The sequence below is a fragment of the Arachis hypogaea genome, chromosome 3, assembly GCF_003086295.3.
Source record: "Arachis hypogaea cultivar Tifrunner chromosome 3, arahy.Tifrunner.gnm2.J5K5, whole genome shotgun sequence".
Taxonomy (NCBI): domain Eukaryota; kingdom Viridiplantae; phylum Streptophyta; class Magnoliopsida; order Fabales; family Fabaceae; genus Arachis; species Arachis hypogaea.
Window position 1 is genome coordinate 137,278,230 of NC_092038.1, and position 14,872 is coordinate 137,293,101.

The 14,872-nt window shown below is 36.3% G+C and overlaps 3 protein-coding genes across 3 annotated transcripts; 2 read left to right on the forward strand and 1 right to left on the reverse strand.

Moving 5' to 3' along the window:
• The first annotated feature begins 41 nt into the window (after positions 1-41).
• LOC112734321 (uncharacterized) lies at positions 42-3,441 on the forward strand. Its single transcript, XM_025783576.2, has 2 exons — positions 42-2,697; positions 2,779-3,441. The coding sequence occupies exons 1-2, from the start codon at positions 129-131 to the stop codon at positions 3,198-3,200; spliced, it is 2,991 nt and encodes a 996-aa protein (XP_025639361.1). The 5' UTR covers positions 42-128; the 3' UTR covers positions 3,201-3,441.
• Positions 3,442-3,761: 320 nt separating this feature from the next.
• LOC112734322 (subtilisin-like protease SBT2.2) lies at positions 3,762-10,360 on the reverse strand. Its single transcript, XM_025783577.2, has 10 exons — positions 9,798-10,360; positions 9,147-9,306; positions 8,612-9,009; positions 8,358-8,453; positions 7,629-7,701; positions 6,921-7,203; positions 5,672-6,003; positions 5,251-5,521; positions 4,791-5,072; positions 3,762-4,566 (listed from the first exon to the last, which is right to left on the reverse strand). Exons 1-10 carry the CDS (start codon positions 10,016-10,018, stop codon positions 4,133-4,135), a joined length of 2,550 nt encoding a protein of 849 aa, XP_025639362.1. The 5' UTR covers positions 10,019-10,360; the 3' UTR covers positions 3,762-4,132.
• A 1,644-nt stretch (positions 10,361-12,004) lies between these two features.
• On the forward strand, positions 12,005-14,511 carry LOC112734323 (gamma-soluble NSF attachment protein-like). The gene is made up of 9 exons (XM_025783579.3): positions 12,005-12,168; positions 12,287-12,354; positions 12,447-12,531; positions 12,619-12,777; positions 12,932-13,069; positions 13,176-13,254; positions 13,384-13,463; positions 13,572-13,701; positions 14,263-14,511. The coding sequence occupies exons 1-9, from the start codon at positions 12,122-12,124 to the stop codon at positions 14,365-14,367; spliced, it is 891 nt and encodes a 296-aa protein (XP_025639364.1). The 5' UTR covers positions 12,005-12,121; the 3' UTR covers positions 14,368-14,511.
• The last annotated feature ends 361 nt before the right edge of the window (positions 14,512-14,872 follow it).

Consider the following 14,872-nt stretch of genomic DNA (forward strand, 5'->3'; position numbering starts at 1 on the left):
TACACATACATACATACATACATACATACATACATCGCCATTTGAAAAAAAGAGAATCTCCATCACTATAAATAGATAATATCTTAAGCCTGCATTGCATGAAATCCAAACCAAATAAACAATAAAGCATGGGTTTGTTTTCTCAAGCATTTGTACTTCATTTTCCCTTGTTAATCACCCTCCTCCTTCACAACCATGTGGTTGGTGTATCATCCACCACAGATAAACAAACCTTGATCACACTCAAGTCTCAGCTCAGTGATGACACTTCCAACAAACTATCTTCTTGGAACCAGAACACTTCCCCATGCAGCAACTGGACTGGTGTCAAGTGTAACAAACTAAGCCAAAGAGTAACTAGCCTTGATCTTTCAGGGTTAGGACTCTCAGGTCAATTGAGCTCTTCCATTGGCAACCTCATCCGTTTAAGAGTTCTCAACATGAGCTCTAACAATATTGAAGGAGTGATTCCTTCTAACATCACCCTCTTGACTCAGCTCCAGATTCTTGATTTATCATCAAACAAGATTGTGAGCAGCATTCCCACAGACATTGGAAGCTTGAGGAATCTTCAAGTCTTGAAGTTGGGAAAGAATAATCTGCATGGTGCAATTCCAGCTTCTCTGGGAAACATTTCTTCCCTCAGGAATATCAGTCTTGGCACCAATTATCTCAGTGGCTGGATTCCAAGTGACTTGGGAAGGCTCAAGAATCTGATAGAGCTTGATCTCACCATCAACAATCTCACAGGGACTGTTCCACCAGTTATATATAACATAACTTCCCTTGTTAACTTGGCCTTGGCTGCAAACTCCTTCTGGGGTGAGCTTCCTCAAGATGTTGGTCATACACTTCCAAATCTCTTGGTGTTCAACTTCTGCTTCAACAGATTCACCGGTGGAATTCCGGCTTCTCTGCACAACCTCACTAACATTAGGGTCATCCGAATGGCTCACAACCTCTTGGAAGGGACAGTGCCTCCTGGTCTAGGAAATTTGCCATTCCTGCGCATGTATAACATTGGATACAACAAGATAGTTAGCTCTCAAGGAAGAGGTTTGGATTACATTATTCATTCTTTGACAAACAGCACCAAACTGAACTTCCTTGCGATCGATGGTAACAGGTTGGAAGGTGTGATTCCTGAAGCCATTGGTAACCTCTCCAAGAATCTCTCAATATTATACATGGGAGGGAATAGAATCAATGGAAGCATACCCTCTTCCATTGGCCATCTTAGTGGCATGAGATTGTTGAACTTGAGCTACAATTTGATCACCGGAGAAATCCCACAAGAGTTAGGCCAATTAGAGGATCTACAAGAGCTGATTCTAGCTGGAAATCAGCTATCTGGTACCATTCCAAAGTCTCTTGGTAATCTCCTTAACTTAAACCAGATTGATCTTTCAAGAAATGAAGTTGTGGGTACAATACCAAGTAATTTTGGGAACTTTCAAAGCCTGCTCTTTATGGACTTATCCAGCAACAAACTCAGTGGAAGCATACCTGGGGAGATACTCAATCTCCAAACTTTGAGCAAGGTTTTAAATTTGTCAATGAACCTCTTGAGTGGACCAATACCTCAAGTTGGGAATTTGATTAGTGTTGCCACCATAGACTTTTCCATCAACAAATTGTATGGTGAGATTCCCAGCTCATTTAGCAATTGCCTGAGCTTGGAAAAACTGTCTCTGGCAAAGAATATGCTTTCAGGTCCCATTCCAAGTAGTCTTGGAGATGTGAAAGGTTTGGGAACTTTGGACCTGTCCTGCAACCAACTCTCAGGATCCATTCCTGGTGAACTTCAAAATCTACATGCCCTTCAGCTTTTAAACCTCTCTTATAATGATTTAGAGGGAGCCATTCCTAGTGGTGGAGTATTCCAGAATCTCTCTGCTGTCCATTTAGAAGGTAATACAAAACTCTGCTTGCATTTCTCATGTGTGCCTCATGGCCATGAAAGAAGGACCATCTACATCATCGTAGCCTTGGTGGTGACATTGATACTATGTCTCACAATTGGCTTGATACTATACATAAAGAACAGAAGAGTCAAGGTAACATCTGCGGCAGCATCTGAGCTGTTAAAGCTTCATGCTCCGATGATCTCTTATGATGAACTTCGTCAGGCAACTGACGAGTTCAGCCAGGAAAATTTAATAGGATCTGGGAGCTTTGGCTCAGTATATCGAGGCCTTCTACGCGAGGGAAGTATTGTTGCTGTGAAAGTGCTTAACATTCTAAGAACTGGTTCTCTGAAGAGTTTCTTTGCTGAGTGTGAGGCTATGAAGAACTCAAGGCACAGAAATCTGGTTAAGGTGATCACATCTTGCTCTAGTGTTGACTTCAAGAACAATGAGTTTCTGGCTTTGGTTTATGAGTACATGAGCAATGGGAGCTTAGATGACTGGATTAAAGGGAAGAGAAAGCATGCAAATGGAAATGGTTTGAAGCTTATGGAGAGACTGAATATAGCTATTGACACAGCTTGTGCATTGGATTACCTGCACAATGATAGTGAAATTCCGATTGTGCATTGTGATTTGAAGCCTAGCAACATTCTCTTGGATGATGACATGACTGCCAAGGTTGGAGACTTTGGATTGGCTAGGTTGCTGATTGAAAGATCAACAAATAATCAAGTCTCCATTAGCTCCACTCATGTCCTTAAGGGTTCAATTGGTTACATTCCACCAGGTTAGTAGCCTAACAACATCTTTAATTGAATAACAGATCATGAAAATGCTTTGTTTAACCAAAAGGGTACTTGAAATGCAGAGTATGGATGGGGAGAGAAACCATCTTCAGCTGGAGATGTGTACAGTTTTGGGATAGTGTTACTTGAGCTGTTCTCTGGGAAGAGCCCGACAGATGAGTGCTTCGCCGGTGGCCTAAGCCTAACAAGATGGGTGCAATCAGCATACAAAGTAAAGAAATTGGAGGTCATTGATCCTCGGCTGATCTCCCTCATTTCTGATGATGATCATGATCCTGCTGAAGGTCCAAATCCACAACTCTATTGTCTGGATGGAATTCTTGGAGTTGGTTTGTCCTGTGCTGCAGACACCCCAGATGCGAGAATTGGCATTCGAGAAGCTCTTCGCCAACTAAAATCAGTTAGAGACTCTTTTTTGAAGAACAATGACAGTAAGAATGCTGCAGCTACTAGCAAACGTTACTACCAAGTTTCAACAGAATAAATACTGTGGAGAGCACTCGTATGACTCATGGTTGGCACCATTTTATCTCTTTTGCAGCTACACTTCACAAATAATGGTCAAGTTGTAACTTGATATTGAAATCTTGCCATAGTACATATATAGCATGGTACTTTCGTAGAATATAAATGAGAGAACGTAATAATTCTCCATAGAAAAGAGAATGAAACACTTAGTATGTAAGCATCTCTTATATATATAAATATCGCCAAATTTATTTCTCTGTTGTTAAGGTTTATTCTTAATGGAAAATAATGTCGCATTTCGGCAAAATTTTCCCAACACATAGACATAAGAAAAGCACGTGTTAACAGCAGGTTTATGGTTTTTACATACGATATAAGTATAAATGAATAAGGTGACTACTATATTAATGTATATATGAATAAATAAGACGGCTGCCTGCTGCTGCTATACTCTACTTATAGCAATTTTTGACACACAAATTGTCATCTAGAGAAATTATTGTTTCTTTCTTAAAATTTGTATTTGTCCTAGTCCACACAAATACCAATCATATAATTTTGAAGAGTGAAAGCATCATGGTAGGAGGGAAAAATTCTGTTATGGGCACCGCATAAGATATGCTTCTTTGCATGCTCAGCCATAAACATAGAGCAAACACAGGTATTCTAAACACAAGGGTTATTACATCTAGTGCCTCTTCCAACACAATGTAGGCTAGCCCGGGTGTGTACCAGATCAGTATATAAATGGAATCAATCTCTGGTTTTTGTATCCGGTACACATCCATGCTATATAACCTGTGTTGTGTAGCATTATTTGTAACATCTACATAACTGCACATGAATTTAAAAAAAGAACATCCTTATCAAACCTTGTAAGCTAAGAAAAGACAGACGAAAAATAAAAAATTGAAATGACTTGCTAAAGAAGTAAAGACACTAATCCTGTTAGCTTGTAGTGAAGTTATATTTATATGAGATTTTAGTGATGACTGCCACAGGAATATTTACAACATGACCTTGATTACCAAATAGCCCAATCCTTCCAAAGCTTGCAGCAGTGCTGTTGCTGGTTGCATTGAAGATCACAGTTAAGACTTGTCTCTCCCCATTGGCAAGAGAGAAGCGAGTTGGCAACACATTCACTGAAACACCATATGGATTACTCCAACCAACGCCGTAAGTTTCATTCCCAGCAATGTTTTGGAATGTTCTCTGGACAACTCTAGTTTGGTTTAACTTTGCTATTGTGATTGAGGGAATGTTCAGATCAGGGCCATATAAAGTAGAGTTATAAAGCAAACAGTTTTGATTGGTGTAGTTTAGCACTGTAGGAGCTGAGCCATTGATAGCACATAGAAATGACATATAATCCTCATAACCTACAAAGCCAAAGACATATATAAACATGTAAAGACACCAATTCACTGTTTCACTAAGTTTTGTTTGAAGATCCCAGTGCACTTTTTATGCATGTTAAGCGATAAGTATCAAAGGTGCACACATGACACACCTCTCTAAACTGCAATAATTGCTGAATTTTCAATATAAGGTAGAAGCTTTCCTTAACTTCATGACAATTTAGAAATTCTTTTGAGTGACTTACTGGAATCAAAAAGCAATCCCGGATCTAATGCTGAGGTAGCATTCACAAAACCGCTTCCCATGTCGAAGGGAGTTGCCGGAGATTGGCTGAAGTCTGGAGAGGCATATGACCGCTGAGCCATTATTGGCTTACCAATGCTGTCATACAGAGAAGCTGTGGTGGAAAGAGCAGACGCAATGGCTGCAGGACTGAAATGGGGGAACTTTTGCTTAATGAGTGCAGCAAGACCGGCAACATGAGGTGCAGCCATGCTTGTGCCAGACATTAAAGCAAAATTCTCACCTAAAAATTCACCAAACCAATTGCAGATCAGATAGTAAAAAATTCACCATAACAATAAAAATAGTAACAGATTATAAATTTGTAATAAAAAAGGGTGTCATGTTTTAACTTGAAAGAAACCTAAAAATTATTTGTGTTTTGTTTTTCTACTAAAAACTAGCTATACTTATTTATAAACCTAGGAATTCAGCGGAATCAGTGGAAAGAGAACTCCAAGCTGCCCATATAAAATTTCCAGGAGCAATCAAATTGGGTTTCAAAATATCAGCTTCATGAGGAAGACTGTCCTGAGGGTCTGGTCCTCTAGCAGAGTAATACATAACCTTTGGAGCATCATTGCTATAGTTTGCTTTTAGTCCACCGCAGATGCTAGCAACAGCCCCTAGTTTAACAACTTTCTTTGAAGTCTCATCTATTTCAAGTGAAGAATTGTAGTATTGCAGTAATATCTGTCCAATTGAAATTTGTGGGAGAGGGGATCATTTTAGAATTTATGAGATTAAGAACTCAATGAGCGCATCAAATGTGGTATGCACAGAACATAAAATACACATGTATATTTAATCCTGCATATAACAAGAAGAAAGGAATAACTTCACCTTGGAATCATTTGCAGATGCAATTATTATGCCAGCCATTTTCATTGGAACTGGGTTAAGCTGAAAACTAGTCACAAGAGGGTCCATGCAGAAAACAAGACCAATTGCACTAAGATTGTTGGCCATTTCTAAGGCACTCTTGATGGTGGATAGCCCAACCACAAATCGGATCGTATAGCTACAGATCAGGATGTTTCCCTGTACCAAATCCTGATTGAATTTACTTTCATCTTGACACTCACCCACATACATATCATCTTTAACTGTTGTGTCATTGTTCAAAGCATGATGCGCATGAACCAGTTTATACATTATGTTTTTAGGTGTTCCAGCTGTGGAAAGTCACAGAAGAAATATGTAAAAATTGAGTAGTAAACAAATACCAATAGCCATATTGATAAAGTAAATTATAATGCACATATTAGCAATTCAATTATATGATTTACAAATGGAATGTGTGAAAAATTGTGAGAGAATTTCATCAATGAAACATGGTTACTGAGAAATCTTTAAAGACAACAAGAACTGGTTCTCAACAATATAATGAATGAATGAGTGACGATCTCCGATATCTGATTTATTGTTCTTCCTAGCTGTTCATCAACCAGTGAAAGATAGCAACTTAGTACATTTTAAATCAGCAATATCAACGGAATAAGAATGCAGAGATGCACTATGCTTACATCTCATGCAGTGCAATAACTACAAGCACTGAAAAGCATCCTCTATATGATGTAAATATGATAAGGAAATTTGGCGAAATAGGATTCTTTTTAAAATATTGCTAAGTTAGATACTACAAATTCCTCAATCAGCTGAGAATGTTCAAAGAAAAGTTAAGCTTTTCCACAACTGAAACTTCAAAACAAAGAACTCCATTTTTGTGATTTTTACAAAAAACATTACATAACTAACCCAACCTACCAACTCCTACCAACACACATATAAGCCAAGAACAGTCCTAGAAAGTTTGGAACCTTTACCTTGATCATGCAGAAATCCTGTTTTGAACAGAAAATATTTCCTAATCTATCATGAGTCCAAAACTAATGATAGAATCATAGAACACAGCGAAAAAGAAAATAAAATAAAAAGAAATGGTTTGCTCTATGCTTTTCTATATTAAACATGTAAGTTTCACCTTGAAGTTTGATTATAAGGTAAGAAATCAACTAAAATACTTGGCATTTCTCTGGAAAATAATGTATAGCTAACCAGGATTAGAGTAAAAAAAAAAAAGAAAACCTACGTGCGAGTCCAACTCCAGGTATGGTCATATTATTTCCAAGAATGATGGAATTGCTATAAAGTCGATCATGAGAGGCTGCTCCAACAGTAAAGATCCATGGACTGAAGGAGGACATGCTCATAGGTGAGGGTCCAGTATTGCCAGCAGCTTGCACTACAAATATACCAGCTTTTACAGCTGATAGCAATGACATGTCTATTGGATTGACGAAAGTTGCAATACCAGGAGGGCGCCTATTTGGAGTGATTGACAAGCATATTATGTCAACCATGTCCTGAGCTGCCTGTAAATGATGAACCATACTTGTAAGCCTTACCAGATATAAAATTGACGATGCACTTGACGTGAATAATATTTTTAAGGCAAAAGAAAATTATCTTTAAACTATTATATTCAAGACCAAGAAGAAGCATTGTAAAAGTCAATGAATAAATTCCAATCCAGTCTATTGAAAAAATGAACTTCTGCAAAAGTAGTATGAAGCTAGTAAAAAGGCCCTTGTTAAATGGATAACAATAGCTATATAGTTAACAAGTCATTCATCACATATTTCTCATTAAAAGGTACAAGGCAAATGAGCATAAATCCACGATAATTATACAAAAGAATAGAATATGACAACAACTGACATTTTAACAAATAGAATTATCATATATTGCAGACAAAAACATATTATGTTGGCAATGCATCATTTATCAATACATGTACCTGGTCAATAGCTGCAACAACATCTGCAGCAAATCCACCAAATCTCTTGTATAATGCCTTGTAGACAGCAATGCTGTAAAAGATTGAAATCAAACACATTCATAAATCACATAAAGAAAAAAAAGGCAGCCAGCCAGCCAGTGCACAAGCATCCCCCGTTAATGCATGGTCCGAGGCTAGAAGAGATAAAATGTTGCTCCAAGGCTCCCTTTCACATTCATAAATCACATAAACAAGATTAAAACAAAAGAATTGATTATGCTCATCTGAAAATATTAGAAATCCAGGCTAGATAAATAAAATGTCTGTTTTCAGATTAAAAAAATAAATAAATAATGAAATTGTCTCTATAATACTGAAAATGCAGAATAACTTATTAAAGGGATAAATTGTTTTTTGTTGCCAGAAAACTATGTGGAGACAAAAATAAGCATAACATTCTTATGTCAACTAAAATAGAAGTAATAAAAAAAAACCCAAGGCTTAGAGAAAATAAGCAACAATGTAGATAAGAATGGGTTGGCACTGATCAAGTTGTAGAGCACTTGATCAAGGACCACTTCAAATAAATTCTTAAGTTGTTGGTGTAGGTACACAATAAGTTTACATCCCTGATAGAGTGCAACTATAGGATGAAGCAGAACAATGCAAAACTCCAGATACTGAATTATCATACATGAAATGCTCATGAGACAACTTTTTTAAATCAGATAGTTTGAAATTAGTTACTGTGAACGGGGAGCCATCCCACTAGCATTTCCAAAATGATGCCCAGCAACGACCACTGGAATCCCATAGTTTCCTGATGAAATAGAAGCTGTGTGCCTGCAAATTGTAGATACATCAGAATGGATAATTAGTAGAAGAAAGATTGACAAGTCAAAGTTTACTGGTGCAACCACTTAACGTAACTATTATGCTGAGAACATGTGATTGAAAAAACAATGAGACATAAGATCCATTTGGAAATGCCAAAAACTCACGTGCCATGGCCATCGCCATCAAATGGAGAAGCATAGTCCTCACTTGAATTAAATATTCCTCTGGTTATAGCAGACGCTGCGAAATGACGGGCCGCAACGAGCTTCCTATTGCAAGAACCAGATGGAAAATCCGGTGTAACCTCACAGATGCCAGAGAAATTTGCAGGAACAGGGTATGGATGTTCAGATTTATCATCTTGGAAACTGGGGTGTGTAGGATCAATGCCAGTATCAATAAAACCAATGGTGATTCCTTCTCCAGCAGTTTCAAATCCACCTGCTTCAACCCAAGCTCCCTTTGGCAGACCCAAAAATTGTGGAGTATGGGTGGTTGCAGTTCTGACAGAGAAGTCCAAAACCACATTTGACACTTCTCTTCTCTTTGATAGCTTCTCTGCCTTTACCATTAAGTAATTCAAAAAATGAACATGTTTCAGTTACTCATATCACATACAGAACCAATAAGCTAAGTAATAAGCATAAATGCACCAAACACAAAATGAGATAATCAAGATGGTGAAAATTAGTGTCATACCTGCTGTGGGGTAACCAACACAGCGAATCCATTAATCAGGTAATGATAGCTATAGAGCTTCAGATATTTCTCTCCTCCTAACACTTTCTTCAAAAGTGAATCATGAGCTCGGGCAATGTAATAGCTGTGGCTCCTAACTGGCTTCGTAAGATTTTGATGTCTAAGAACAGCAAAATACCATATCCCTCAAATAAATGCATTCATTTCACAAATAACCTCAAAAATTCTAGAAATTGGCAAAAGGAAAGATAAGGAAGGATGATACAAAGTACCTAGAATTCAGAACATGGAATGAAAATATAATGATAAGTTTTTCAGGCAAACGACCAAGAACAATATACATTGTATTAAACAATCACTTAATAATTGCATATCATCACTCCACAAATATAAAACTTCCACTTCTGATTTTAACTTTTAACCAACTGGGGCGCACGCGCTGGGTGGGGGGCGGGGGAGAGAGACACAGAATACTAACTCACTCCGACATCATAAGTCCTACGAAACTGGGAAAATAAAATGAAGAAGAACAAGAGAGCCGAAAAAGGAAAAAATATGTAACTAGAAAGAATCTAACAGTACAATTACCAAAAAGATAAAAATAATCCTTCAAACATTTTTCTTTTGTAACTGTGAAAGTGATGGGGTTACCTTGTTCTATGGAGTCTATTTCTTCTCAAAGAAGTACCATGTCTGAAGCTGTGACCCCTTCTTGCCAACTCATCCTGATAATGAGAAGCAGGAGCTTGTCTCAGAGTAACAATGTAGACAGCAGTAGCTGCATCACCTGAATCAACTTGACAAAAGGAAGGTAGTATAAGCATTCCATATAAACACAACATCCCCACATGTACCCAATAAATGTTCCCCATTTGTGTTTTGGTACAAGTATGAACAAGAAGCTGAGAACAATTCTTCAGTAGCACATATAACTCATCCTGGCAAGATTTCCCTTTAACATTTATATAATTAGATATTATTTATTTAGTGGAAGAGTCAAAATAATGCATTGTTTTATAGTTTCTCCTAGAGTCTAGCCCATGAAGCAGAAGTGGAGAAAATGAATCCAAGTGTCAACTCAACACAGAAAAAGATAAAAAGCAGTGAACTCTATTCTGTGAGATAAGAACCAGCCGAGGACACTTTTGGAGAAGGGAGGGTCTGTGACTTCTATCAGTATTCATAATAGCTTAAGTATGGAAAATCTAGAACCTACCTTGGATACTGAGAAAGTTGTAACTTTAAATGCTTTGTTTATTGGCCGAGATACTACACAGAAAAAAAAAATTAACATTCCTTATTATAGTATATAGGTGGAACTAAATTGTAAATAAAGAAGCATATTTGTTAAAGAAAAAAGACGGCCATCACGCTCAATTACCAAGGTACATATCAGATTTGTGACATCACAGGTACCAATTCTAAGCAATTTTTGAAAGAAAATTAAAAAAAAAAAATCAGTTAGGAAAGTTTTGGTGGGGCGTGTAAGGGAATTTGATGGACGGTTTGTCCAAATATTGCCTCCTAGACCAACTTTCAAATATTTAAAGCAATCCTTTTAATTTTGCCTATGCCTCAAAGAAAGTGGACACATTGTGGCTGGGGTTCGGTGGCACATAAGTGCTACTACCTTTGTGCACATGTCATAGTGATACTTAGTGATAGTGCATCACCAGTCCAATATAGCATTCTAAAACTGCATGTTTCAGAATCTTTTTTAGCCTAGTTGATTAGTTATAATTATGCGATCCACGCATGCCTCAGATAAGTTTTTTTCTTAAATCGAAAAAAATTCTGAACCAGAACAATATTTTAATATGAAGAAGGTTCTAGTTAAAAACAATATAGCATGTAATCTGATAATTAAAAAGATATGATGAGTGGAAAATTCATGTGCATACCCGTGCTGATGATAACATTGTTTCTTGAAAGTGATGGTAGGCCATGCTCTCATGTCGCAAAAGCACCATCTTCTTCAATCATTACCAGTTTCAGCGTTGCCCTGTTCTCTTTTAGGAACAATTGGTGATCGATCCTCACCTCCTGCATGCGTTTCAATTCAAAAAGAAAAATGTACGGTATGAGATTCTGTCACGTCAATCACCAACTCTACGATATACATTACCATATTTCATGATTCTGCTTTTGTCTTTTCCGTCTTTTTGGACCTTCAAGTTTCTATTCTTTCTTTCTTTCTGAAAAACCTAGAAAAAGAAAACATTCTAAAGTTTATAGAGATATTTTGAAAGGCTCAAACGTAATTATTCTTCTAAGAAAATAAGATGCAAAACAATGAAACTGAAAATCTTGCAATTGCGTAGATAAACCCTAGTACGAAGATTGAGTGGAAAAAAAAAAGAGGAGCTTAACATGCAATGCATAGATGAAGTAGCAGCAGAGCAAATTAAGAAAAACATCTTGGAATTTATAAAGCTGAAAATCTTGAAATTGCGTAGCTAAACCCTAGTGCGAAAAATGATTGGAGCAAAAAGGAAAAAAAAACTTGACATGCAATGCATAATGAAGTAGTAAGAACGTAAATTACAGGGAACGAAGTGTGCAACTATGAAATAAGAGAATAAACCCTAATGTGATGAGGCTTTCACTGGAAATTAAAATGGTTGAAGCTGCTGCATGCTTATGAGTATTTGAAGAATCGTAGAACTAATGAAATCAAAGAAGAGGTCTGGGATCATAATCGTAAATCAAAATAATTATTATTTTTATTAATATCACGCTATTTAATTAATTATTTGTATAAAACTTTAATTGACAATACATAAAAATTAAATTTTTATTTTAATTCCACTCTTTAAAATAGAATGCGAACATAGGCATATAAGTTAGTTTCTCTAAATATTTTGTACATTTTTCATTCGTGGGAGAATTGAGGAGAACAAATCAAACACCAATGTTCATCAAAACAAAACCAACCTCGTACAATTGATTAAGGTTTTCGGTATTAACCTCGTACAATGGCTGGCTCTGATCCCCACAAAATGATAGCCCAAGCTGATAACTTGTGCGTATCACTGATCTCCGATTTATATATATATAATCATCATCAATCATTATCACGCAACATTTCTATTTTGCTTCTGATCAAATTGTAAATATTTTTTTCTTCTTGTTTTATTCAGAACAACCCTCAGTAGCACAAGGTGGACTGCAGATTGGAGTAGTGCTACTTCCCTTTATGAACAGGCTGGTAAAACAACATTATTTATTCATACCTTAAATTCTTATAATATAGATAGAGATGTATGAAAATTAAAGCATGTAACTATTTATTTTCTATAGCTAATCGATTTAGAGTTGCCAAGGACTATGAGAGATCAAAAGCAGCATATGAGAAAGCTTCCAAGGGACAAGAGATGCTTGCTTCGTATCCTTATTTATAACTGCTTGTTCTATAATCACTGTAAAACAGTAAAAGGATTCTGTGTTTCTGTGTCCTTGACAAGTAAACCAGCCCTTGGGATGCAGCTAAGCACATGGAATCAGCTGCTAATATGGCAAAGGAACTCAGAAACTGGAGAGAAGTTGTGAGCTTCTCTCGAAGGGCGTCGGAATTGTACATTGAGTGTGGGAGGCCACAACCTGCATCAGATGCTCTTGCAAAGGGTGCCCGGTATTGTTTGGTTTTTGTTTTCATTTTCAGTGTTCTATGCTTTAAGGATTTTGTTAAAGAACAAGTGAAAACAAACAAAATGGACTTTATGGCTTGGAGATGCTGAATTATGTAAATGATATTATGTAGCTTTCTTTATTTTCTCACTATGCAGTGCTTTGGAAGAAATCATGCCTGAAGAAGCTATTCAGCTATATACTGATGCCATTACAATTCTTGAGGAAGATGGAGGAGGACAAATGACCTTTGATCTGTATCGTTCTGCTACTGCTGTTTATATAAAACTTGAGAAGTAAGTCTTTGTAGTAAAGTATGAAGTTCCATTCAAAATTTTCTACCAATTTTCCTTGTATGCTGATTTTGCAACATTTTCCGGGGTATGTTTCTGTAACACAAAGGTATTCGGACGCTGCGCCTCTCCAATTGAAGTTGGGCTTAGCAGCTTCCAAGTGTAATGCTACCAATAGCCAGTGCAAGGTTAGGATTGATTTAATTTTGCATTCTGCATTTGAACTGTAACTGTATATATATTGTATGTTGCTGTGATGGAATTTGCTTGTTATTTTTAGGGAGAAATTTCTCTAACAGAGATGCTCATAAATGCAGGCATATCTCAGTGCAATTATTATCTACCTTTATACTAATGACTACAAGCAAGCAGAGATGTGTTATAATGACTGCTCTCAGTGAGTTTCTGCCTCTTCTATTGTTAGTTTCCTTTACTACAAAAGATTGAATGTCACTTTAATCAATTATTAATATCTATGGATAATATGGTTGTGTGGTGTGTCTAGGATTGATGCTTTTTGCAAAAGTGACCAGAATCGCTGTGCTAGCAATCTCCTTGCTGCATACTCAGATGGAGACATTGAAGAAATCAAGCGTATCGCCCAATCAAGCAGCATTTCAAATCTTGACCACTCGGTAACCTAAGTTTGTATATATTGCATTTCCTCTGTATGATAATATTCAGATTTCATACAAGATGGTTTTAGAAGAAGTTCTAATAACTGTTCAGTCAGAAAATTCATACATCAGAGAATCAATTTTTTAGAGTGTACTACCGAAATCAGTTTCTAAAAGATTTTTAATCCTCAACAACTTTTAATCCCAAATCAGGCTTTAACCTTTTATTTTATTAGACGTCAAATTTTGGTAAAAGTTTAGACAAATCGATCCCTGTTATTATGTAACAAAGACACAACAATTGCTAAAGATTTTTAAAATTTTCATATTTGTTCTTCTATATATATAAATGAACAATTTGATGTAAAGACTGATTAAAATATTTGAAGAACAAAATATTTGACTACAAATTTTCTTAGAAATTATTTTGGGATATTACTTATTTTTCACTATATATTTTGTTACTGTGTCCCTAATTACATTGATTTCTAATGGAAGCATACTGAGTAGTAAGATGTAAGAACTTGTGGCACAATTCTTGTGATGTGAAAATTACTATGTGAGTTTTGAATTCTGCAGATGATTAGGCTAGCAAGGAAACTGCCAACAGGAGATGTGAGTGCATTGAAGGGTAACACTGCCAGACAAGAAGACCAGCCTTTGGATGAAAATGACCTCACTTAACAATTCCGGGACACATTTCTTTTATTCATTTTTCGTTTCTGACGTACCATAAGAATATTTTAAATAGCAGATATTTGATCTTAAGAACAATGAAACTTCAAAAGAGGCTTGGTGTACCAAGTGTTCAATCTTATTCAAACTTTCGGAGGAAAAGAAATTTCACTTTGATAGACACTATGACTATAGTATTAAACAATTTAAAGGTGACAAAATTGTGAATGCTATGCTTTATAAACATGTCTTGGTATACTACGCCCTGTAGGAGAACAATACTGAAATCTATTCTATCTATTCTATTGTATAAAAATTGGGTTTCTGCCACTTAATGAATGGTGAGCTGATGGGCATGTTTTCTGAGAGTGTTTTCTGATTTATTTCTTTTAACTCATTAAATATAAGTTATTACGATAAACTAACTATATCAACTAATTGATTTGATTAGATATTTAAATATCATATAATTTATTATAATTTATATCAATTTGATTTGGTAGTATTTTTTAAT

What these genes read in the sequence shown, in the direction of transcription:
- LOC112734323 (XM_025783579.3), top strand. Translation starts at nt 12,122, where the DNA reads ATGGCTGGCTCTGATCCCCACAAAATGATAGCCCAAGCTGATAACTT. An exon ending in ATAGCCCAAGCTGATAACTT is followed by an intron (nt 12,169 to 12,286) that starts GTGCGTATCACT and finishes TGTTTTATTCAG; the next exon opens with AACAACCCTCAGTAGCACAA. An exon ending in TGTTATAATGACTGCTCTCA is followed by an intron (nt 13,464 to 13,571) that starts GTGAGTTTCTGC and finishes TGGTGTGTCTAG; the next exon opens with GATTGATGCTTTTTGCAAAA.
- LOC112734321 (XM_025783576.2), top strand. Translation starts at nt 129, where the DNA reads ATGGGTTTGTTTTCTCAAGCATTTGTACTTCATTTTCCCTTGTTAATC. An exon ending in AATTGGTTACATTCCACCAG is followed by an intron (nt 2,698 to 2,778) that starts GTTAGTAGCCTA and finishes CTTGAAATGCAG; the next exon opens with AGTATGGATGGGGAGAGAAA.
- LOC112734322 (XM_025783577.2), bottom strand. Translation starts at nt 10,018, where the DNA reads ATGGGGAACATTTATTGGGTACATGTGGGGATGTTGTGTTTATATGGA. An exon ending in AATAGACTCCATAGAACAAG is followed by an intron (nt 9,307 to 9,797) that starts GTAACCCCATCA and finishes TGCTGTTCTTAG; the next exon opens with ACATCAAAATCTTACGAAGC. An exon ending in CATCTGCAAATGATTCCAAG is followed by an intron (nt 5,522 to 5,671) that starts GTGAAGTTATTC and finishes TCAATTGGACAG; the next exon opens with ATATTACTGCAATACTACAA.